This window comes from Salvia splendens, chromosome 16 (genome assembly GCF_004379255.2).
Source record: "Salvia splendens isolate huo1 chromosome 16, SspV2, whole genome shotgun sequence".
NCBI classification, from domain to species: Eukaryota; Viridiplantae; Streptophyta; class Magnoliopsida; order Lamiales; family Lamiaceae; genus Salvia; species Salvia splendens.
In genome coordinates, this window is record NC_056047.1 from 6,266,126 (window position 1) to 6,291,247 (window position 25,122).

The 25,122-nt window shown below is 38.2% G+C and overlaps 4 protein-coding genes across 4 annotated transcripts; 2 read left to right on the forward strand and 2 right to left on the reverse strand.

Moving 5' to 3' along the window:
- Positions 1–37: 37 nt before the first annotated feature.
- Positions 38–9,401, forward strand: LOC121772003 (aspartic proteinase Asp1-like). The gene is made up of 8 exons (XM_042168916.1): positions 38–127; positions 2,445–2,455; positions 7,994–8,197; positions 8,308–8,526; positions 8,631–8,769; positions 8,855–9,055; positions 9,138–9,210; positions 9,298–9,401. The coding sequence occupies exons 1-8, from the start codon at positions 38–40 to the stop codon at positions 9,399–9,401; spliced, it is 1,041 nt and encodes a 346-aa protein (XP_042024850.1).
- A 65-nt stretch (positions 9,402–9,466) lies between these two features.
- On the reverse strand, positions 9,467–11,066 carry LOC121772004 (protein ATAF2-like). The gene is made up of 3 exons (XM_042168918.1): positions 10,791–11,066; positions 10,389–10,663; positions 9,467–10,291 (listed from the first exon to the last, which is right to left on the reverse strand). Exons 1-3 carry the CDS (start codon positions 10,954–10,956, stop codon positions 9,860–9,862), a joined length of 873 nt encoding a protein of 290 aa, XP_042024852.1. The 5' UTR covers positions 10,957–11,066; the 3' UTR covers positions 9,467–9,859.
- A 7,991-nt stretch (positions 11,067–19,057) lies between these two features.
- LOC121772396 (psbP domain-containing protein 2, chloroplastic-like) lies at positions 19,058–20,740 on the forward strand. Its single transcript, XM_042169484.1, has 3 exons — positions 19,058–19,444; positions 19,539–19,694; positions 20,340–20,740. Exons 1-3 carry the CDS (start codon positions 19,118–19,120, stop codon positions 20,598–20,600), a joined length of 744 nt encoding a protein of 247 aa, XP_042025418.1. The 5' UTR covers positions 19,058–19,117; the 3' UTR covers positions 20,601–20,740.
- On the reverse strand, positions 20,705–24,799 carry LOC121772395 (lipase-like PAD4). The gene is made up of 4 exons (XM_042169483.1): positions 24,640–24,799; positions 24,203–24,536; positions 21,896–22,615; positions 20,705–21,812 (listed from the first exon to the last, which is right to left on the reverse strand). Exons 1-4 carry the CDS (start codon positions 24,657–24,659, stop codon positions 20,970–20,972), a joined length of 1,917 nt encoding a protein of 638 aa, XP_042025417.1. The 5' UTR covers positions 24,660–24,799; the 3' UTR covers positions 20,705–20,969.
- Positions 24,800–25,122: the final 323 nt, after the last annotated feature.

The window sequence follows — 25,122 nt, forward strand, 5'->3', positions numbered from 1 at the left end:
AGTGTAATCTTTTAAAATGTAGCTCAAATGGAAGTAAATGCAAGTGTATTTGGGATATCCTCCCAGGCCCTACTTTCTTGATCCTGATACAGGAAGTGATCTAACTTGGCTTCAATGCGATGCCCCTGTGTCTGATGCACCACGGTGAGTTCCATTCGCATAGTATTAATTAGCAGTTTCAAGATGAGGTGCTTGTGTTTTAAAGGGGAAGGTAGTGGAAAAGTTTCTAGAGAATGAAAAGAGGATTTAAAGTGGATTTAAAGTGATTTCTTTCTGAGTTATTGCAGTTTGTTCCTATTATTTGAAGATTTAAATACATATTTGTTTCAGTTTTGCTGAGTGATTCTTGAATCTGAATTTGATGGAAAATGGCTTTTTGGTAAAGAGGCCTTTTAGTTGTTAAGGTTCATGGTCATTTAAGAGAATCTGGTGATCAAATTTAGAATTTGGAACAATTGGTTTATGGGAAGTGAATATTGTAGATAGCATACTTGACTCTTAAGTTTGTTTGTCACATTATTGTAAAAAATCATGGATTAAATATGCCCGGTCAATGGATTTTGACCAAATAATAAATGTGACGAGACATTTAATTTTGTGAAATTAAATGACATAGCGTCGATCTACATTTTACGTAGGTAAATGTAGTATATTCACTTTCTCAAATCCGATTTCCGGTGAGTGAGAAATAGTGGATTAAAGTTGGGCATAATTAGCTTTTAATTAAAGCTTGGAGATGGAGCTTAGGGAATAATTAACTAGTGTTAATTATCCCACATTGGAGGATTAACACATCTTTAATGTGTATAAATTAAGTGACTTTATGTTACTTAATAATTATAGTGGACCAAGATGGGTGAAAGAGCCCACACGCGCGCACACGCGCGCGCCGCCGCCGCCCGCCCGCCCGAGCCCGAGCCCGTGCCCGTGCACGTGGTCGCGGGCCTCGGGCCTCGGGCCCGGGCCCGATCCCGATCCCGATCCCGATCTCGATCTCGATCTCGATCTTGGACTTGGACTTGGACTTGGATCTTGGCAATTGGTCTTTGGGTGGTCTTTGGGCTTGGTGCTTGGCCCAAACTATTCTTTTTGGACCACCGCCGAGTCAGCAATCCAAGTGGCTTGACACGTCGTCAAGCGAGGCACAGTCACGGTTGCCACGTGAGAAATCCACACGCTCCACACACGGGTGGCACATTACTGCCACACGTCTGTAACCGACGTCGGTTACGAATTGCCATGATGACAGCCATCATGGCTGTTGACCCCCTGCAGTGGACTGAGCCTATAAATAGGCCAGCCATTCCATGCATCACTACACAATTCAAAAAGCATTCTGCATCATAAGCTCTCTCCCTCTCCCTGCATAGTTTTTTCTGTCGAAGCTCTGCCCTCTCCTCCATCCAGTTCGCCGGAGCTCTGTTGATTGCGGTGCTGCATCAATAGAGACGTAGCCGTTTTACCTTTGGGGACGACACGCCAAACCGAAGAGCACTACCGGGGCGTATCTCGTCTTGCGGGAAGAGGCCTCCTCGACTCGGCTAATCACACTGGTTTAGTAGTTTCGATTATACGTTGTATTTTTAAGTTCAGTTCTTCCTTTCCTTTCTTTTGGGTTGTATTACGCCCGGTAGTTATCTTTGTAATCCGAGAAACCAACAATCGCAAGACGAGATAACTTGCCTTTGAAGGAATTTGGACTTCTAAACTGAACTAAAACTTTCGAAATATTAAACACCTTTGCTGGAGATGTCTACCGACTCCAACACCGCCGCTGCCACCACCGCCGCCGCCATTCCCTCCACCATGGCGACCACTGGACCGGTCAACACTTCATCGATTCCCTCGATGATGCCAACTTCTGGCTTCCCAGCCGCTTCATCCACCGTCCCTTGGGTTTGGGACAACCCCTTCGGGGCGTCCACTGGTTCCACCTTTGGTGGTTCGGTTGGTTCCACTTTTAGTGGTTCCTTCGGATCCTTTAATGGATCGAGTGTTGGTGCCTTCGGGCTCAATACTAGTGTTGGATCTTTCGGGATCAACACGAATGCTGGGGCCTTCGGGTCTCATGCGGGTGCTAGTCCCTTCGGGGCTGGTACGACCATGGCGGGCTCTATGCCCAACATGAATGGTGGGGGCTCTATGCCCAACCAAGTTGTTGGCTCCTTCGGGGGCAACGGAATTGGTTCCTTCCAAGGACCAACTGCGGCACCTTTGGCACCAAGAATGATGCCACCTGCCGAGAAGCCACCAAAGTTTGGAGGATCTGACTTCAAGCGGTGGTACCAGAAGATGTTGTTCTACTTGACAACATTGGGCGTCGCCAACTTCCTCACGGAGAACGAGCCGCCCGCGCCAAGCGACCAAGAGACTAGGCTCGAAGTCATGGCGGACTATGAAGCTTGGAGAAAAGGGGATTATCTATGTAAAAACTTTATTTTAAGTGCATTAGATGATAGCCTCTATAATGTATACTCCAATGTAACCACATCTAAACAAATGTGGGAAAGCCTAGAGAAGAAATATAGCATAGACAATGCTGCAGGGACTGAACAGGTTGTAGCATCCAAGTTTATGGACTACAAGATGGTCGACTCTCGACCCATCATGGAGCAAGTCCAAGAGCTCCAAATGATCATCCACTCCTTAGTGGCTGAAGGGATGACCTTGCCCGATAAGTTCCTAAGGTGCACGATCATTGACAAGCTCCCTCCAAGTTGGAAGGACTTCAAGAGTTATCTCAAGCACAAGCGAAAGCAGATGACCCTTGAAGACTTGATCGTGAAGTTGCGCATTGAGGCCGACGTGCGCAAAAGTGATCAAAAGGCTAAGGGCTTCACCCCAAATGAAGCCAAAGCCAACCTGTTGGAGCGGGGCGGTCCCTCCAACAAACGCCCTCGCCCAAACCGTCCAAACGACAAAGGGAAGGGAAAGCAGCCTTCAAAGAAGTTTGAAGGCGACTGCTACAAATGTGGCAAACCGGGCCACTTTGCCAAAGACTGCCGCAGCAAGAAGAAGAAGCCGGCAGCCCACGTCGTTGAGAAGGAGTTCAAGGACTGGGATGAGAACGACCTCATTGCAGTGGTCACTGAAGAGGTTAACCTTGTTGATAACAAGGGAGGCTGGTACATCGACACCGGCGCTACTGCTCATGTTTGCTCCGACAGGAGCAAGTTTGCCTCCTACACTGCTGTTGAAGGGAGGAAGATCAACATGGGGAATCAAGCATCGTCAGAAGTCCTCGGCGTTGGCAACGTGATTCTCATGATGACGTCTGGCCTAACTATCACTTTGAAGGATGTGCTGCATGTCCCGGACATCCGCAAGAACCTAGTGTCAGGATCAATACTAGTTAATAAAGGGTTTAAACTTGTATTTGAGTCCGATAGGTTTGTCTTGTATAAGTTTGGAAAATCCATCGGAAAAGGTTATGTAACCGATGGGCTTTTCAAGCTTAGTGTAGCAACTCGAAGTGTTGCGAAGCCATTGGCCAATAAGAATAAAGCATCTACTTCCTCTTATTTGATTGAGTCTTCAAATTTGTGGCATTGTAGATTGGGACATGTAAATTCAAAAGCCATTAAAAGATTAGTAAATTTAGATTTACTAAAGGCTAATGAATTGGATATCCAAGATAAATGTGAAATTTGTCTTGAAGCAAAAATGACTAAGTTGCCGTTTCACTCGGTTGAACGAAGCACAAAACCCCTTGAATTAATTCACACGGATGTATGTGATTTAAAGATGTTGCAAACTAGAGGTGGTAAAAAGTACTTTATCACTTTCATAGATGATTGCACAAGATATTGCTACATTTATCTTTTAAGAAGCAAAGATGAAGCAATAGAGGCGTTCAAAAATTATAAGAACGAAGTTGAGAATCAACTTGGTTGTAAAATCAAAATGATTCGAAGCGATAGAGGAGGCGAATATGTAGCCCCGTTTGAGGAGTTATGCAACGCAAGTGGTATAATTCATCAAACAACTGCTCCATATTCACCACAATCCAATGGTGTTGCAGAACGCAAGAATCGAACTCTAAAAGAGATGATGAATGCACTGCTACTCAGTTCAGGATTACCACATAACATGTGGGGGGAAGCTGTTTTTACAGCAAACTATATCTTGAATAAAATCCCTCTCAAAGGAAAAGATGTTACTCCTTATGAGTTGTGGAAGGGAAGGAAGCCATCCTACAAATACCTCAAAGTGTGGGGGTGTTTGGCAAAGGTGATGGTTCCTCCGCCCAAAGAAGTTACAATCGGACCTAAGACGGTTGATTGCATCTTCATTGGATATGCACTTAACAGTAGTGCATATCGATTTGTTGTTCACAAGTCTGAAATATCGACTATCACAGTAGGAACAACAATTGAGTCGAGGAATGCTGTATTTCTCGAAAATACCTTTCCTTGCAAAGATAAGGAAAAGGTATCAACCAATTCTGAGACAAGAATTGAAGAAGCCACTAGTTCTAAACAAGTGGAAGAAGAAGCCACTAGTTCTAAATCAACAGATGCGGAACCTGAATCGCGCAAGCGTGCAAGGCCCGATCCAAAAGATACAGTACTAAGACGTGGTAATAGAGTCAGAACACCAAAAACTTTTGGTCCTGACTACATTGCTTTCATGTTGGATGAAGAACCAACATCGATAAAAGTAGCCTTTGCTGGCCCAGACGGGCTGCATTGGAGAGAAGCTGTTCAAAGCGAAATTGATTCAATTTTGCTAAACCACACATGGGTGTTGGTTGATTTGCCCGAAGGTGCTAAACCTTTAGGATGCAAATGGGTTCTTAAAAGAAAGTTTAAGGCCGATGGAACAGTTGATAAGTATAAAGCCCGATTAGTAGTAAAGGGTTTTAAACAAAAAGAAGGACATGACTTCTTCGATACCTATTCACCTGTAACAAGGATTACATCTATCCGGGTGCTTCTCGCTATTGCTGCATTGCACAATCTCGAGATTCATCAAATGGATGTAAAGACCGCGTTTCTGAATGGTGAACTAGAAGACGAAATCTACATGGAACAACCCGAAGGGTTTGTAGTACCTGGACAAGAGAAAAAGGTATGCAAGCTCGTGAAATCCCTATATGGATTGAAACAAGCGCCATTGCAATGGCACTTGAAGTTTGATAATGTGATGTTATCAAATGGGTTTAAAATCAACGAGTGCGACAAATGTGTCTACATCAAGAGCACTAATAACGGTCATGTTATAGTGTGTCTCTACGTTGATGATATGTTAATCTTGGGTAGCAACACTCAAGTAATTAACGATACAAAGGCCATGTTAAAGAGAAACTTTGACATGAAAGACATGGGTCTAGCCGATGTAATTCTTGGAATGAAGATTTTAAGAACGAATGATGGAATCATCTTAACACAATCACATTATGTTGAGAAGATATTGAATAAATTCAAAGCCTATGATGGCGCGCCGGTTAAGACTCCAATTGAACTCGACGTTCACTTGAGCAAAAACAAAGGCGAGCCCGTTGCACAAGAAGAGTATGCACGGGTCATCGGGTGCATTATGTACTTGACTAATTGCACTCGACCTGACATTGCTTGTGCCGTGAACAAGTTAAGTCGTTACACGAGCAATCCAAGCAAAGAGCATTGGAGAGCTCTTGTGAGGGTTTTGAGATATTTAAAACACACTCAAAATCTTGGGCTACACTTCTCGAGATACCCCCCGGTGCTTGAAGGGTACTGTGATGCCAATTGGATATCCGATAATAGAGACTCACTTTCAACAAGTGGATATGTCTTTACTATTGGGGGTGGTGCTGTATCGTGGAAATCCACAAAACAGACCTGTATAGCCCGATCAACAATGGAATCGGAGTTCATTGCCTTGGATAAGGCTGGTGAGGAAGCCGAGTGGCTTAAGAACTTCCTTGAAGACATTCCATGTTGGTCTAAGCCAGTGCCACCAGTGCTGATTCACTGCGATAGCCAAGCGGCTATTGGAAGGGCAAACAATGGTTTCTATAACGGTAAGTCTCGACATATACGTCGACGACATAACACCGTGAGACATTTGATCACAACAGGGGTGATTACAATTGACTATGTGAAGTCAATAGATAATCTAGCGGATCCGCTAACCAAAGGGTTAAACCGTGATCAAATGAATAAGTTGCTAGAGGGAATGGGTTTGAAATCCACAAACTAAAGAATTGTCATAGTGGTAACCCAACCATGATGACTGGAGATCCCAAGAACTTGGTTCAAAGGGACAACTAAGCTATGAGAGTTCATGGAAAAACACTCAAACTATATCTATTCCCTAGAGAGCAATAGAGTGTTGGAGAACTTGCCTCGTGGTAAAGGCTAAGTCTATGACTTTTAATGGTTCTTAAGGATCTCAAAGAGATGGAATTCTCAAAGAGACCAAGTATGGCAAGGTACTTGACTAAGAATCACCTACGTAAGTGCGAAGTGTGGTCGCTTCATAAAAAACGCACTTATGAATCCAAAGTGGTGTCCAAGACCGCAATGGACACAAAACGTGAGAACGGATGAGGTTGAGGTGTTTAAGTGTTAACACCATTGTCTCGGTGCACGCCGTGGGGGATTAGTTCAAAGCATCGCGCTACTAAGCCGCCTGTGTATCCGATGGTGTCGACTATGGAGGGTTCAAAGTCAACAACTACCTATCCTTATGCTTATATACCTCGCGAGGGTTGAGCTTGTGTCTGCATGCATATGCATTCGGCTATTTCCACTCATGTGGGGGATTGTAAAAAATCATGGATTAAATATGCCCGGTCAATGGATTTTGACCAAATAATAAATGTGACGAGACATTTAATTTTGTGAAATTAAATGACATAGCGTCGATCTACATTTTACGTAGGTAAATGTAGTATATTCACTTTCTCAAATCCGATTTCCGGTGAGTGAGAAATAGTGGATTAAAGTTGGGCATAATTAGCTTTTAATTAAAGCTTGGAGATGGAGCTTAGGGAATAATTAACTAGTGTTAATTATCCCACATTGGAGGATTAACACATCTTTAATGTGTATAAATTAAGTGACTTTATGTTACTTAATAATTATAGTGGACCAAGATGGGTGAAAGAGCCCACACGCGCGCACACGCGCGCGCCGCCGCCGCCCGCCCGCCCGAGCCCGAGCCCGTGCCCGTGCACGTGCTCGTGCTCGTGGTCGCGGGCGCGGGCCGCGGGCCTCGGGCCTCGGGCCCGGGCCCGATCCCGATCCCGATCCCGATCCCGATCTCGATCTCGATCTCGATCTCGATCTCGATCTTGGACTTGGACTTGGACTTGGACTTGGACTTGGATCTTGGCAATTGGTCTTTGGGTGGTCTTTGGGCTTGGTGCTTGGCCCAAACTATTCTTTTTGGACCACCGCCGAGTCAGCAATCCAAGTGGCTTGACACGTCGTCAAGCGAGGCACAGTCACGGTTGCCACGTGAGAAATCCACACGCTCCACACACGGATGGCACACTCCTGCCACACGTCTGTAACCGACGTCGGTTACGAATTGCCATGATGACAGCCATCATGGCTGTTGACCCCCTGCAGTGGACTGAGCCTATAAATAGGCCAGCCATTCCATGCATCACTACACAATTCAAAAAGCATTCTGCATCATAAGCTCTCTCCCTCTCCCTGCATAGTTTTTTCTGTCGAAGCTCTGTCCTCTCCTCCATCCAGTTCGCCGGAGCTCTGTTGATTGCGGTGCTGCATCAATAGAGACGTAGCCGTTTTACCTTTGGGGACGACACGCCAAACCGAAGAGCACTACCGGGGCGTATCTCGTCTTGCGGGAAGAGGCCTCCTCGACTCGGCTAATCACACTGGTTTAGTAGTTTCGATTATACGTTGTATTTTTAAGTTCAGTTCTTCCTTTCCTTTCTTTTGGGTTGTATTACGCCCGGTAGTTATCTTTGTAATCCGAGAAACCAACAATTATCTCATGTATCAAGTTTAGCTCTCTTTCATTGCATTCAGTTCACTACAAAGTTTACTCATTCAGAGTATGACCTTGTTGTATTATTTCAAATCTTTCACTCGAGCGATTATAAATGTGAGACTCCAGAGCAATGTGATTATGAAGTTGAGTACGCGGACGGAGGTTCCTCTCTGGGCGTTCTTGTCAATGATTTCTTCACTCTCAATCTCACCACTGGAGTTCGGATGAGTCCTCGTTTGACCATTGGGTTAGTCATCTGTCTCATCTAATTATGATAAGTATGATTTGTAAGATTCAAGATTTGATGTGATTTCTTGTTATGGTAGTAACATTATTAGCTTGTGTTATTTTGAGCAGATGTGGGTACGATCAGCTACCCGGGGCGTCTGACCACCCCTTGGATGGAGTGTTCGGCCTAGGGAGAGGGAAATCCAGCATTGTGTCGCAGCTCCGCGATCAGGGAGTTGTAAAGAACATCTTCGGCCACTGCATAGGTGGGCAGGGAGGCTTTCTCTTCTTGGGAGATGTTTACGATCCTTCACGCATCACATGGACACCGATGTCTCGTGATCACACGTAAGCAGTACTTGAATCAACACTCTTTTGGGGGGACTTATTAGTTTTTGCACCAGAAATTGCTTCAACGCATAGCTTCTTTCTTGATTGATGATTGAGAGCAGAAAGCACTATGCAGCCGGATCGGCCGAGCTTCGTTTTGGTGGGAGAAGCACAGGCTTCAAGAACCTAGATGTGATTTTCGACAGCGGGAGCTCCTACAGCTACTTCACTTCTCAGATTTACCATGCTCTTCTCACTCTGGTCAGTATCAATAAAGCGAAAACCTCACTTAATGATTTCTAGCACGACATTGTTATGAGAATGGTGCATCGTCGTGGCTTTGCAGATACACAAAGAATTAAGTGGGAAGTCTCTGAAAGAAGCAACTGATGACCACACCCTCCCATTCTGCTGGAGAGGCAAGAAGCCTTTCAAGAGCACGCGAGACGTGAGGAAGTACTTCAAGTCTCTAGCATTTAGCTTTTCCAGCGGCTGGCGAAGCAAATCTCAGTTCGAGATCCCACCAGAGGGGTACCTCATAATCTCCGTAAGATCTCCTACTTCATTCTTGCAGCCACATATGTTTTTCGATATCTTGTTGAACAAACTGTCGAAACCTGAACATGCAGTCGAAGGGCAACGCGTGCTTGGGAATTCTGAATGGTACTGATGTGGGTTTGAACAATGTCAACATGATTGGAGGTAAGGGCATAACAACTCTAGCATAAGTTCAGCACCATCCAATTTTACAACATAATAAATCATACACCCTTCATTTTTCTGGTGCAGATATCTCAATGCAGGATAAACTGTTGGTCTATGACAACGAGAAGCAATCGATAGGCTGGGCTGCTGCCAACTGCGAGCAGCACCTGAGATCAAGTTCCATGTAGATACTATACTATCTTTGATTAATGTGAACATATATATTTCAGTTTAGGTGAAGGCAACAACAACATTAGATGAACTGTATTACATAGTATCTTAATAGTACTAGTAGTACACTAATTTACACCAGAATATGTACAGAGGGATTGGATTTACTTGAACTAAACCAGATATTATTGTATCTTGTGACTCATTGCATGAATGCTACATTCTAAAACACAAAAAAGAAAAAATGAATATATGAGCTAACATATTCAAATGGTCTACAAACCATACAAGAATATCCCTACTTGTGCCATAACCCAAACTCCACCTTCAACCCGACCCACAGCCAACTCTCCACTCCACGGGCGAGTTTCAGATCATCATCATCATCGAGGTTCTTCAACGTGCATAGATACTTTGTAGGGCCTTTACCTTTTCAGGTTGAGCCAAATGAATCAGTATACAACAAGTAGGTGGTTTAGAAGGGCTTCTGCATGAAGGCATACATGTCCGAGAAGAATGGGAACTGGTCATTATACTGCATTTGGGGATTGAAAACGTTATCTTGAAATCCAGCATCCATGAAGTTGAGCTGCGTATCCAGATATGTCTCCAACTCACTCCACTTGGCCTGGCTCTCCACCTCCTTAAACTCAGGGGAAGACGAAAGCACATGCTCCGAGCTGCTGGAGTCCGTAGCATTCCCCTTTGGTATCGACTCAGACGAATCGAAATGCTGCTGCTGCTGTTGTTGATGCTGCATAATATACCCATCCATCATCGGATCCGCCATCACATTCGGCTTCTGATCCTCGCTGTCCGAGAACTGCACTTCCTTCTCATTCACATTGTAGTGCTTCTCAAGAGTCCTCTTCTTATTGTATATTCGGCACAACACCCAATCGTCAAGCTGCATCATCGCAAAAATAGATACTACTATTAATCCATAATTTCATAAATCGTTTCGAAAAATTAAAAGGAGAGTTAATGAAAGTAGAGATTATTACCCTCAAATTACTGCGCTTGCCAGCGGAGCGATCGACATTTGCGAGACGATACTCGTGCATAATCCAATTGGTTTTGACTCCTTTTGGAGCTTTCCCGGCGTAGAAAACCAGAGCTTTTTTAATCCCCAGAGTCTTCGGCTTCCCCACCGGCTTATCAGCGCCGGTCGCTTTCCAGTAACCGGTTCCCGCAGCCCGGTTCGGCCGCGACCCGTTTGGATACTTCCGGTCCCTTGGAGAGAAGAAATACCACTCCTTTTCACCGTACAGCGCCATTTCTGTTCATCAATTAACCATAACATCATTAATCAATTCATTTACTTTTAGGGGAAATTTCAATTTTCTGAAAACCTAGAAACAAATTTTTCCGAAATTGAGAAAACTGAAAGAAGAAATTAATCATACCAGGAAGCTGCCATGGATCGAATTTGTAGAGATCGATCTCGGCGACGATGGGGACGGAAATCTGCTGGCCGGCGCACTTCCGGCAGAGGTAGTGAACGACGAGCTCGTCGTCGGTGGGATGGAACCTGAATCCCGCCGGCAAATTCAACTGCTCACCGCCCTTCATTCACTTTCCAAATTGAGTAAAAGCTTATCCGAAAATCAACGCTTGCTGTTGGCTGAGTAGACTTTTCTTCGACTAGGCTTTGCTGAAACTGCTTCGCTTTGAAAACGAGAAATGGAAGGTTGGAGCGCGTATATATATACACAGCTAAGAGAGGAATTGTGTGTATGTATTATACTCACGTGGGTCATTGTACCTGTTCCTATTAATTTTTAATCTTAAAACGTGCTTTACTGGTCCTACCTTTCTCTCTCCCCTCTCTATACGTGTGTGTGTGTGTGTGTTGGCGGCCGTCTGTGTGCATGTGGTCTGGGACCCACGCTGCAACTCATGACTTCGCCATTAAATTCTTTCAGCTGAAATTTTATTTTTCTTTTACCTATAATTTTAGGTGAATTTACATACCTAAACTGTCACTTTACTCATTGGCGTATAATTTTATTTCTCAAAATGCAAATTGTAACTGAATGGAAATGATTTTATATTTTAATACAATGTCGATATTGGTTGGATGCAACTTGTGTAGGCGTTTGCTTGGGGCGAAAGGTTGTGGATGGGTTGACCGCCGCCAAGGACTTCACGGTCTACTCATCAGATGCCACGTGGAAGATAGTGCCCCACGTGTGGGTAATACGTCATTGCCTTCGTCACCGCACTTCCCTTTCGCTCATTTAGAAAAGTCGACATAATTTTCTGAGCAGATCCAGTCAACCATTGACCAACTAATTCTTACCAGAAATAAATGTTTTAGATAAATATGATCAATAAATGAATATTTTTTCATAATTTCGTGAAATTATGCTTCTCAGTCACTACGGGAATTTATGTAATAGAGTAAATTACTCTGTTGTTATTTTTAAATAAAGTTCGAAATTAATTGAAGATAAATATCATTAATTAACTTAATGGTGTCGGTCATGCGTGGAATAAAAGGTAAAAATTAAAAACACTATACTATGTATTAGACTATTAGTGGAAAATGGATAAGAAGAATTGAATCGCACAGTGAGTTATGACTCCAATAAATTTCCCCATCCACACCTGATCACATTGAGTGAATCATGCATCATATTCATGTGTAATTATAGGTGCTCAAAACCAATAATGGATTCGAATATGAAGCACAAAAAAGGGAGAGTTTTGGGTTTTTGGTGTTAACCAAAAATATCTTATGTTAGAACTTAAAATAAAAGTTGAACATACTGAGTAAGCATAAATGATACTCACTTTGTTCTTATGTAATCTAGTCATATTCATTATTTTTTTTAACAATACATTTAATTTTCTTACCTTATTTTCTCTTATATTGCACTAGTATCTCCTACTTAATTCTCTATTTTCATTTAATTTACTAAATATTACTCCCTCCGTCCCAGTTTAAGAGTAAGATTTAGTTATGGCACGGGTTTTAAGAAATTGACAGAGTGTGTAATAAATGAAGTGAGGTAGTGGTTGTTGGAGTATGAAATAATTGAAGTGAAGTAGTGGAAAGTGAGACCCTTTTGACTTTTTGTATGTTTAGAATTTTGTTTTGTTTTATATTTATGAAAGTAATGGCATTTGAGTGTAAATTTGATGAATAATGAGGTTAAATTTTATGTCCAAATATGATAGATTCTAAATGTGACTCTTAAACTGGGATGGACTTAAATGAAAAAATATGATTCTTAAATTAGAACGGATGGAGTATTATATGTTTTTAAAATTTCGTATTCAAAGAAATATCTCAACTACAGTCTAATGGTGGAGTATTTGTTACTGCAATTAATAGGCTAATGTGAACACGACCTCATAAAAGGATGTGTGGGGCCGCGCCCAATTAAGATTCATAGACCCTAATTAGATACTAATAAAACATAATTGAGATTAATAAAATCTAAATGTCTAAATGTGCTCACAAAACTTTGACTTGCTAGATTTGACAAATTTCATTATTGAATTGAATATTAAGATTTCACTGTATTTTGATACTTAAGAATGCTTAATGGAAAAACTTATGATGTGAGAATTAAAGAAAAATAACCATTGATCAGTATATGTATCAAATTCCTTAAATTTAAGTTGGAAGCTTTTTGGTGGTCTTATTTTATTTGTGCACGTACAAAAAATTAAAGGTATACTCGTCCAGGAAATATAAGATAAAGTACTAGTAGTATGAGTGTATTAAATATAGTATAGATGGGCATTTTTTTGTGTATGTGGCAACACGAGACTGTGTTTGTTGATAAGTCATCATGTTTATGACATAGGAAAAATTAGCTCATCCCACATGTCATCCCAATCCCTTTCAATTAATGTTCTTAATAATTTCCTTGATATTTCTCAATTATCATGTGTGTTTGGATTTTCGATTACGATTTTTACTTCACAATAAACGAGTGAGGTGAGATTCTCATAATAGTATAACATTAATTATACTATAATACGTTTCTATCATATTTTCGGTCTTATATACTCCATCACGTGTTTAAGAATGTGAATAAGTCGAGCTAGCTCCTAGTTAATGATCGATTACTTATGGAGATTTAGTTATTGTGCTTTTAAATTCAACATCGAAGGGATTAATTAGTCGGAGATAAATACAAATGTTATGGACTTATGGTCGAATTTAATCATATAAAAAATTTGTTCCAGATTATATAGTACTCCCTCCATCCACGAAAAAAGAGCACATTTGTCATTTTATGCTGTTCACAAAAAATAGAGTACATTTAAAAAAGGAAAGTTTTCAACAACCTCTCTTACTTTTTTCCCCTTCTCTCTTACTAATAATATGGACACCACATTCAACTAACACTACTTTTCTATTAGTACTTTTTTTCCTTTTCTCTTACTTTTTTCCCATTTCTCTCTTACTAATAATATGGATCTCACATTTCACTAACACTATTTCTCTCTTACTACTTTTTTCCCTTCTCTCTTACTTTATCAATTTCATATTAAAACCCATGTCATTTACAATGTGTCATATTTTTCATTGATGGATGCAGTAGTCTATAAAAACTGAAATTTTGAAATTTAACATGAATTAAAATTCTACTCCCTTACTACCTTTGAGCTGTATGCTTTTTTCGATCGCTTTATTGTAATTGAGTTATTTGACAAAAAGGAGAACATTTTTTATTTCTCCTATTTTATTTTCTATCGACTTATTTACTTTATTTTTTCTCTTACTTTATTATTGCAATTATCTATTTTATTATTTTTTACATTTTATTTTATCTTGATTTAATTAGCTAAATACTCAATTCTTAGTATTTTTACTCATAAAAATGCCAAGCTCAACTATAATCACATAGAGTAAGTATAATTTTAGGTGATACACAAATCTGAATTTAAGCCAAGAAAATTATGAAGAGTGCCAAGGCAGCAATATTGGAAAGTCGCCTGTATAGTCAAACGAATTTGTATATATAATTTTGGGTTTTTAGTTTACAAGGGATTATATACCTTGGAAACTCGCTTGCTTAGTCACACAAATTTGTATATATATTTTTGGATTTTTAATTTATAAAGGATTGTGTATATCTTATATTTCTTCCATCCATTATTATACAGTAGTTTATTTTCTCATTTTAAATCATTTTCCATTTTTAGCAATATAATTAATTATATTTATTTTTCTCACTCCCTTATTTATTAATCACATTCAACAAATATTATTTCAACTTTTTATATTTTTCTAATGAATTCCGATGCTACTATGTCGAAAGTCAGTGGTCATACTCTTTATATTTAATTTACATACCAAATAATACTTCACATACTTTGAAATCAAACCTCCCAAAACATCAATACAAATTATCAGTCAAACATGATAAATTTATTAACCTATTACGATCCTATTCCAAACCATACAAAAAAGCGAAAGGAAAGGGAAGACAAAAGAGTCAAAATGGGGCCCTATTGTCCTAAAATGAAATCAAGATTCATTGTTTTCATCGCAAGAAAAATAAAAATCAACACACTAAAAATTGGTAGTAGTAATAAATATGTTTGGATGACGTGCTGCATGACCTTAACAAAGATAACGATGTTATTCTATTTCTATTCAAAACCACGAAGTTGCCACGAGACTTCATCCCCAAATACCACTACTCTCTCACCGTTGAAACTCACATATAAATCTATATGTGTCACTTTCTTCCTTTTAATTGATTTATCTAATATTCTAAATCCTAATTATTTTGTTTTGTAGCCACCATGTCTAGATTGAAGCAATTAATCCCTAATACATGTGGATCCCATTATGGCAGAATCTTGTATCTATCTACGTGATTTTAATTTAATTAATTTTGATCAAGCACTTTTTCTTCGCCACTTTCAAATGAGAACAATTTCATTTGTCCATGCCTTATTATTTAATTATATGTGATTAGTGAAGTAATCGAGATGGTTTCAAAATGGACTAAGTGAGATGAATGTGTAATACTTTAATGATTCTCTCGCTGATTTTGTGTTGCATTTTGGTGTCAAATCTTTGGACCGATCATTAATTATTTTATAAGGATTTGTTCAAGATTCTTTTTCGAATTTTAAATTCGAACTTACTAGTATTTCTTAATAAATGTCCTAACTAGGAATATACTATCAAACATGCATATAAAATTTGGATAAATCTCTTTTTTTTTTACTATTTTTTTAGTTTATCAATCGTGCACTAATATTCAAATTAATTTGTTCAATGTAACAAGCATATAAGTATATAGCAGTACGACAAAGTAAATATGAATATATTTAAACCCATTATACAAATCGAAGATGGAACTTGAAATTTGAGGGGGAACTTATGCTCGTCTATGTAATCTTAATTGAAAAGAGCAAACAATAGTAATTATAATTAAAAGTGTGATTAGGTGAGATTTTCACGTTTGACTGATAGAAGTAAAATTATAGATTGAGTGAAGGTAGATGAAAAGAGTCGATTTGAAAGTTGAAAAGTGGTCCAACTTGGAGAGACTGCTCTCAAACTTTCTAGTCATTAACCATATTAAGCTAATTTCCTCGAAACTTCGTTTAGCAAATCCCATAACTTTATATGCACGTAATAGTAACAAATAAATATATATGTAGCAAATCTTCATTTCTCTTACTTTACCCATTTAGCTTTTCATCTCTTTTACTTTACCAATTCTTCACTCTTACACTTAAAACTTTTGTCGTCCCAAATATCCTTATTTTTTGGAACGGAGGTAGTATAACAGTAACCTAAAAATATATCCATACAAGCTTAATCCAAAGCGGGTAATATCAAACTGATGTACAATCGATAATTCTAACAATAAATATATACGTAGACCTCAAGAGTTCTAGAGAGCTTATACATTAACAGAGATTTAATAGTAATCTATTTTAAACAAATTAATAAATAAGTGAAAACATATTATTTCAATCTTAATCAATTTATTGCCATGGTCAAATAATGTCAATAGTTAGCATTCGATCAACGAATTTAAGCTTACATGTCTAACTCATATACCTCCACACATTAGGGCTAAACTACATTAACGATTGATCTATCTTTCACGATCATGCTTGGAAAATTCCATTTAATCATGTTAAGTTTTATCTATACATATATAAAAGGCGAGTTTTGGCCATATTTTGAATATTTATAAGTTTTGAGCAACATTTTAAAAATTTAGAAGTTTCGGGTGATAATTGTAAATGTTACAAAACGTTTCTGTAAATTTACTTTTGTAATTGCTCAATAATGCAAATTAATCACAATAATGAAATCACATAATGACTCCATAAGGTAAATGCCATTAAAAAATAATGTAGGCATATATAACTACAGATGTGGTGAAATGATTAAATTTGATGACTTTAGAAATCTATAGCCAAATCAATGTGAATACCATTAATAATACAATGTAACCCATATGTAACTGCCTATTATAGTGTGATTATTGTATAGTTAAATCATTCAATTTAATGATTTATGAGGAGTTTTCAATTTATCCGTTTCTTGACTTTTCAAATAAATGACTAAATTACCAATTGTAGTTTTCAATCACAAATTTTGGAATTAATGTATCCAATTGATTAAATCACAAATTAATATTCATTTGAATTATTATTGATTAGCTAGAAAACGTATTTTTGTTTCTATAATGTATAGTGGAATTTAAAAGGTTTTAGAAATTATTGGTAGCCTATAGTTTTTGTCTATAAATACATGTTCTTTTATTGTAGAATTATATTTTCAGTGTAAACATTAGATAAATTTCAAAATTACTTCCTCAAAGGATTCACTCCCTGCAACGGTTATTGGAGACAGATGAGGTGGAGATATAGTCCTGTATAAGGCAAAGAGCCAAAGAAGTGAGTAAGAAGCTATGGAGAGAGGATTGTGTAAGAGAAGGTGAAAAGAGAATAGCACTTTTAAATCTTATTTTGAGGATCATTCTCTATTTGAGTGTTTTAGTTCATATTTAAGTTTTTTCTTAATGTTAGTTTGTTTTATTTTTTTTAACAAATTTAGTAAATTCACCATATTAACATCCCAATTCAATTCATAATTAAGATAGAAAATCCAAATATATTTTTCGCTTTATGTATTAAAAATCAAAACAAAAATCATAACATGATTTTATAGCAAATTTATGTTATTTATAATAAAACTCCCTTATTTTATATAACCATACATGCATGAGTTTCGACAGGTGAGAACTAAGGGGTTGTGAAATAAAGTGAATCTTCTAACATGGAGAATTTATTAGAGAAGGTGAAAAGAGAATAGCACTTTTAAATCTTATTCTGAAGAATGACTATTTGAGTGTTTTAGTTCATATTTAAAACTTTTTTAATGTTAGTTTGTTTTATTTTTTTTATTTTGTTTGAATGTTTTCCATCTTAGCCATAATAGTTATTTTTTCTCAAACAAAGAAATCAAAGAAGCTGACTATTTATTTCCATAGTTTTCATGCAAAGTAACTCACAAAGTCAACGAAATGGCGAACGGGAGCACAGAAGACGGGGAGCACAGAAGACGAAGAACATAAAATACCACATTTTTTTGCGCGAATACATAAATCATCAATTTGGAGATTAACGAGATAAATAAGACTGAGGTAAAGAGTCAACGATAGTTTCAGATAGAAATAAGCGGGGACTGAAGTAATTTTAAGGTCAGTGTTTTGTTGGGCTTTTGTTTTGTTATTTTATTTTCTTTATTTTGTTATTCTTATTATTGTACTTTTAAGGTTGTTTACAAATATGAGTAATTTTTTTTCGTAACTTATGAATTATAGTTTTATTTACAAATGTTAAAGTTTTATTAATATTTATATGTTCCTGCTTTTTAAGTGTTTTGTAGTTCCATCATTTTATTTTTTAGACGATACTATTGTCCCCGAAATATTTTATTTGTATATTAAATATTTTATTAGATTTATATAATCTTAGTATATACTCTTATATTTTATTTTATTTATTCATTATCAAAATAATAATAATAAGGAAATATTCTAAGTCGCGCATAGCGCGTGGGTTAACACTAGTGCATATAATAATAGCTGACAAAACTTGAGTCAAGATTGAGATAGTAGGAGGGATATTTGTGGTTGTTAATAAGTAGGGGTGAAATCATAATAAATTGATGCTAAGATGCTTTGGAATATTTCTATAAAATGTCTACATTTGTTTTGTATTGTAACTAATGATAGAATTTAATTTAGCTGGTGTGACTTTTTTTAGATAATTCTCGATTTGTCCAGTAAAAACCCATCTTGTTTATTACTAATAATGTAAAACCCATCTTTATTACCAAGCCTAACAAAAAATACTACTGAATAAATACCGACTTGCTTTTTCTGGATTTGCACATGATTCTAATTTTAAACTCGAAATATATTTTTGAATCAGGTCAATGGAGCTATCTTCCAATTTTATTGGGCCTTCTATAGTCTTTTGGGCTGAAATTTTATAAATATAATTATTAGTAATTATTCTTGTAAAATAATTTTACCGAAATTTTTTCTTGATAAATTTGTAACATGAAGAATATTTTAATAAATTTGGATATATTCTAATTATTCTTGGTTATAAAAACTTAATATAAAACCGATTCTTGTTTTTTGCATTCTCGTGATGGCGCTGAGCTTACAAGAATCAGCATCCATTAAAATTCCATCTTCTTTCCATTTATTTGCAGAAGGCAATGGATTTGCATGGAGTTTGTATTCCCTCGTCAAATCACCATTATTCCCTTTCCCTCCTCCTTCCGAACCTTAGCCCATTTTCCTCATCAAGAAAACCAACACCACATTTTCCTCCTCTCTCAATCTCTTGTTCTAGCAATGTTAAATGGAGGGAATGTCTGCCATCTACTGCGGGCCGGAGAGTAATTTCCATCTCATTTCTAGGGTTTGGGGTTTCAAGATTGTTGTCCATGTCTGAAGCCATGGCTGAGCCCGCCTTGGAGCTCTATAGATACACTGATCCCAAAGAGGGCTTCACTCTCCTTGTACCCTCTTCCTATGTCAAGGTTTGCACTTTCATCAAGTTCTATTTTTTGGGAGTTTTCTCCCATTTATTTCATCAGCATTGGTAGCTAAAATTGGGGAATTGGGCTGAATAAGGTTGATAAAGCGGGGGCAACTGTTTTGTTCGAGGATGCAAACAAGAAGGCTAACAATGTAGGTGTGGTGGTGGATCCAACTCGAATTTCTAGTCTTGGTGAATTTGGAACCCCTCAGTTTGTGGTGGATAAGCTTATCCAGGCTGAAAGGAGAAAGGTTTGCCTATATTTAACTTGTTTTTTTGTTCTTGATAAGCTTTGTCGTGCTGTTCTTTGATGTCAGTAGATGTTGTAATGAACTAGAATCTGTGCTAATTACATGGAGTGATAAAGAAAATCTAACTATACAGTTGGAATCATAGATTAATACAAAAAACACAACTGAAAAAAAAAGCATCTTATAATTAAAGGAGTAGTTGATGTTAGGTTTTATGGTTGGTTTATAAGATTCTCTCACATTTGCTGCATAATTCTTCAACTATTGATTCTGCTTTATGAAATGCGTATCCCTGCTGAGAAATTGAACTTTGTGATGAGTATGAGTTGCGAATTTGCAGAGGGTTTAGTTAAAGTATGAAATGAGGGAAGTTTCTTGTGAAGTATTGCTTTGGACTTTGGAGTACTTACAACTCCATTCTTCAAATGCAGAAGTTGGTAAAGATGTGTTTAGTGAAACTTCAACTCTGTATATAATGGTATTTAAGTTCCTGAAATTGGCGATTTAGCTCGATTTGAACACAAATACTGCTACCGGTCTTCTACTGGATCTGCTCCGTTCTTTTCAACTCTTCTGTTTTTCTTATTCATGGAGCTTGCTTACTTGTTGGTATGACTGAAGATACATACTGAATATGTTATGTAGGAAAGTACTAAGGAAGCTGAAGTGGTTTCTGTGTCGGAGAGATCAGGCGAAGGTGGGGCTCAAGTGTATGAGTTTGAATATAAGTTGGATAGCACCAGGGGGGGCATGAAGAGGGTCTTTTCTGCTGCAGTGGTAGCATCTAAGCGACTCTACCTTTTGAATATCACTCATTCTGATAGTGCAGAAAGCCCTTTGGATATGGATACAAGAAACGTACTCGAACAAGTTCTGCATTCATTTGATGTCGTTCCTTTGTCATAAACGAGTATCGGATTTCATGTCATCCTTCAGCTTGTACATTTAAGAAACTGTGTAAGCATGATGCAGTTTTCAGGGTTTTTTGCCTATTTGCAAAAACAGAGACATGACCCATAGAAAGGTTTTACTTCCAGAAAACTATATACACACATTTATTGCATTTTATTTTTCTCAACTAGATAGATACACCTCTTTTACTCCATATTCAACTCAAGTTGAGGAGATTATAATGATAGAGATCTAAGGCCCAAAAGCTAACTAAAAAAGGGAAAGTATATGCCTTAAACAGTAGGCACACACAGCAACACAGATAGACTAGAAGAGAATGCTGCAGGTTTCTTGACTAATAGAATATATAGAACAGATCTCCCATCATGAGAACCTCACAACATAAGTATTCTCAGTTTCGATGCACATATCCTGCACCGTTGATTCTTGAGAAACTGGAAACCGAGGAGGCAGCAGTTGCAGCTGAGATTTCAGCTCTTCCCATTCCTCTTTAAACACGCTATAGCTTGAGTTCTTTGCAAAGACATCTACAGACACCTCCTTCCTTGCAATCATGCCTTGTGCATATTGTTCGAACTTCACAATCTTGTCCAACAAAACTGACTGCCTCCCTGAATCCCTCTCACCGGTGAGGTGGAGCACGCACTCTCTTGCTTCCTCTACCCGGGCCCAGAAGCACGAGTCTTGAGTCAAACTAGCGAACCTGCTTCTCGGGTTTCTTTCCTCATCTCCAACTTTTCTGTCCCTCCACCACTTGTCGAAAATCTTGAATCTCTTCTTCCTGCCGTGCTCAATGTAGTGGCCTTTGCTCTTGTGCATACATGTCCTGTAATACTCCGCAATATCCAGAGGTTCAACAAGGAGTGTATAGGTATGGGCCGCGTTGACATACTTTAACAGCTTGTGAAAATCATGAGTGAGTTGATTCGTCTCCAACTGATTGATCACATCATCCCAAAAGTTTTCAAGCTTAACACGGTTCATGTTCACTTTCGACCCTCTCCTTGTGTTTCTGTGCTTAAAAGCGTCGTAATAACCCATCTGATCATCAGACTGGTCACAAAATTTCTTGTACCACTCTATCTGGGCCCTCAGAGGATTGACTTTGGCCAATAAAACTGCCATCTTAGCATTGTTGATGTTGCGCCTACATCCAATATGTCGCGCCATAGCTAGGCAGTTCTTTGCAGTACCATAGATCGCTTCCTGTAAGAATTAAACACAGAAACTTTTAAGCAGACATTAAATAAGTTTTTAAATAATCTTTTCAAAGATCAAGATATGATCACCTGAAACTCAATTCCTGATGAACGCAACGCAAATGCAATCCCAGCTTCACTGCTCGACTCAGAAAATGAGACATCTGTCAAGCTCCTTCTCCGTAGATAGTGCAGACAAACTCGTCCAACGTAGCTCTCGTACTTGAGATGATCCTCAATATAGGACGCAGCAGAGCCCTTCGACATCGTCAAGTATAGCAACTTGACAATAGCTACTCTGTTATCCAAGCAAACCGCGCCATTATCAGTACAGAACAAGTAGCCTCCAAACGGCCAGAACACGCTTCCTTCTCGGTCTTTGGTTTCTCCACATCTCTTCTCAGCACAAGTCAGCACCAACCTGAACACCTCAACTATGTCCTCATAGGACAACTGGGATGCAAGCTGCCCAAGACACGGCGAAGCCATTGATAACTGCCAGAAATGAAACAGGATGACGAGCTCCTTCATGATCGGAGTTGCTGGAGCAAAGAGCATTCGTGGTACAATGTCATGCTGGCCCACAACGTGGCAGAAGTTGCCACACCATCGTTCTTGGAGGATTGCTTGGGAGAATGATTCGTTTCCGAGCATCGGTGAACCAAATGTGATGCACAACACTTGAATGGAAGGTGAGTTTGTCTGCATAGTAGAGAGGAGCCAAAGGGCTGAAAGGGATGCAAGGGCTCCTCCTAGCGAATGGCCAGTGCAAACAATTGATTTGCATCCTTTCAGCAGTAGTTCATCAATCTGCACCATATAATAATTCATCTTTACTATAAAATCAGAAGTAAATAAAAACATACTTATTGCGATCAAGATTGATTCCATGTAATTGAAAAAATAAAACTGAGATAAATTAGTAGTATTAATTTAATTATAATCTGGGGTGTTTCATGATATTTTTTAATCTTTTGTAAAAGTAGTTACTTTTATATGTCCGATATTAAACTGATGTTGTTGATTCTAGAGTCAGTATCCATGCAATAAGACATAGTTTTCCCATAATCTACTTTGGTAGAATTGCTCAAAATTGATGAAATCAATCAAGACCCTTATCATAACCAAAAGAAGAGAATCAATATAGAAAAAGGGTTAAGTATGTTTGGGGGTCCATGACTCCATGTGCATGATATGAAGTATGAATTCATCAATTGTGTTCAAACACATGTCTTGATCCTTCTCACAAATATATGTGCGTATGAAAAAGACTTGGATATTATATGCAAGACTTTTTAGTTGTTTCTTCTTAATAAATAACTAATCTTGATAATAGAGTACCCCTTAGCCATCGATTTTCATTCCTATTTCAACCACATCATTCTTGGTGGGCCATCTGCATATCAAATTCATTACGCCAGACAAAGCTTTCGAAATGATCACATGAATTTTAGAAATAAAGAAAAAGCAACCTACTTTTGAGGCTGCTGACACACATAACATAAGTAATGCATGACATGTTATAATATATTATCCCCATTGTAAGGTTGCCGTTGCTTGATTGTATACTACACTAAAAAACAACAACTCATTAATCAAACTTAATTGAGCAAAATATCAAAAACTCATTTCGAAAACAAATATTTTCACAAATTGAGTAAGTTCTAAAACCTTATATCAAAATAATTAAAGTTGCAATTGTACTGAAAAGAAAATATTTAATGAAGGTTCATACACTAGCTAGGAGGGACACTGATGCGACAGATTCATTGAATACATTGCAAAAGTCAGATAAATGTGAAATTAAATTTTTTTTAGTGTGCTTATACCTATGTGTGGCATATACTACAGTATTTAGAATTAGTTATATTTACGCCTTAAAGAATAAATGTTTCAGTCAAGACACATATTAATTACACCTTTCACTTTTTGAAATAACTATGATAGAGAATATAGTTATAAATATGACGAAATTGAAAATGGAACAGTAGCTAAGTAAAATAGAAAACAATAAAACAACAGTTTAACTGAAAAAAGATCTTTCTTACTACTTTGACAAACTTGTTGATTTCTACCCGCTTTCCCAAGATTGATAGTATCAATCTTTATGATCGAATTTCATGCTTATGATAGTCAGAAAAATAAGGATTTTTGAATGAGATGAAAAAAGAAACTGTAGCAAACAATCACAATTACGCAATTTTGCAGTAAAATATCAAAATAGTATCGCATTTTAAAGTTGAAATGGAGTAAAATCCAATCCACAAATAAAAACAGAACAATACGGAAATTCTCGAATTTCCCAACCTTTAATCAGAATCTCACCAAATTGCACTGGAAATTCAATTTACCCAAAACAAACGCATGAATTGAGAAAGAGAAAAGTGAGAAACCTACCTTGCTTAGGAAATTCTGAGTGTTCAAAAACATCATGAAGAGCTGGAGAAGGCCACCATGCATCATAATCGGCTCCCGATCGCCATCTCCGGCGGCACAAAATCCACCAAACAGTCCGTTAGCGTAAACCTCGAGCTCCACCAGCTTCCTGCACGATTCCTCCGTGCAATCCACGACCTGGACGCCGGAAAAGGCCAGGTAGCCGACCTTGCCGGCGCAGTGGACGAGGAAGCTCTGCGGCGCGTCGGCGTTGGCGCGGCTGCAGAGGCGCCACGAGTCCTCGAGCAGAGGCGTGGACGCCAGATACGTCGCCAGCATCTCGCTCGACTCGAATCTGGAAAGGAGAAGAAGAAGAAGAAGAAGAAGAAATGATTGATTAATCGAGTAGATAATTCAAAGTCAAATTGTGTGTGGACTCGAATTTTTGATCGACTTACTGCGAAGTTTCGGGTTCCATTGGAGTTTCCTTAATTTCTTCTTTGTTTTTGTTTCCTTTGGGGTGGTATATGGAAGGGAAGTAAGACCAGTTTCTTCAATTCCACTATAACAAGTACTGCACTACACTGCGTGAGTGCGCCTACGGAAGGGTCCCTTTGATTGAGGGGAAATGCCATTTCTCTCTATTTGGCCTTATTACTGGGAGATAAGCCCGACCAATAAAGTATCCTTCTGTCTTATTAAAAGTGAAATATATTCATAAAAAAAGTGAAATGTAGTATTTTTTTAATAAAACTTTTTTGGTTAAAAGTTAATACATTTTCTTAAAATGAAAACAACATACTTCCTCCTTCCCGTAAATTTTATCACATTTTTCCATTCCCGTCCGTCTCACAAAATTTATCTCATTTCACTTTTTATCATTTTTAGTTGTGGACTTCATATTCCTAACCCATTCCAACTCACTTTCTATTATATTTCTT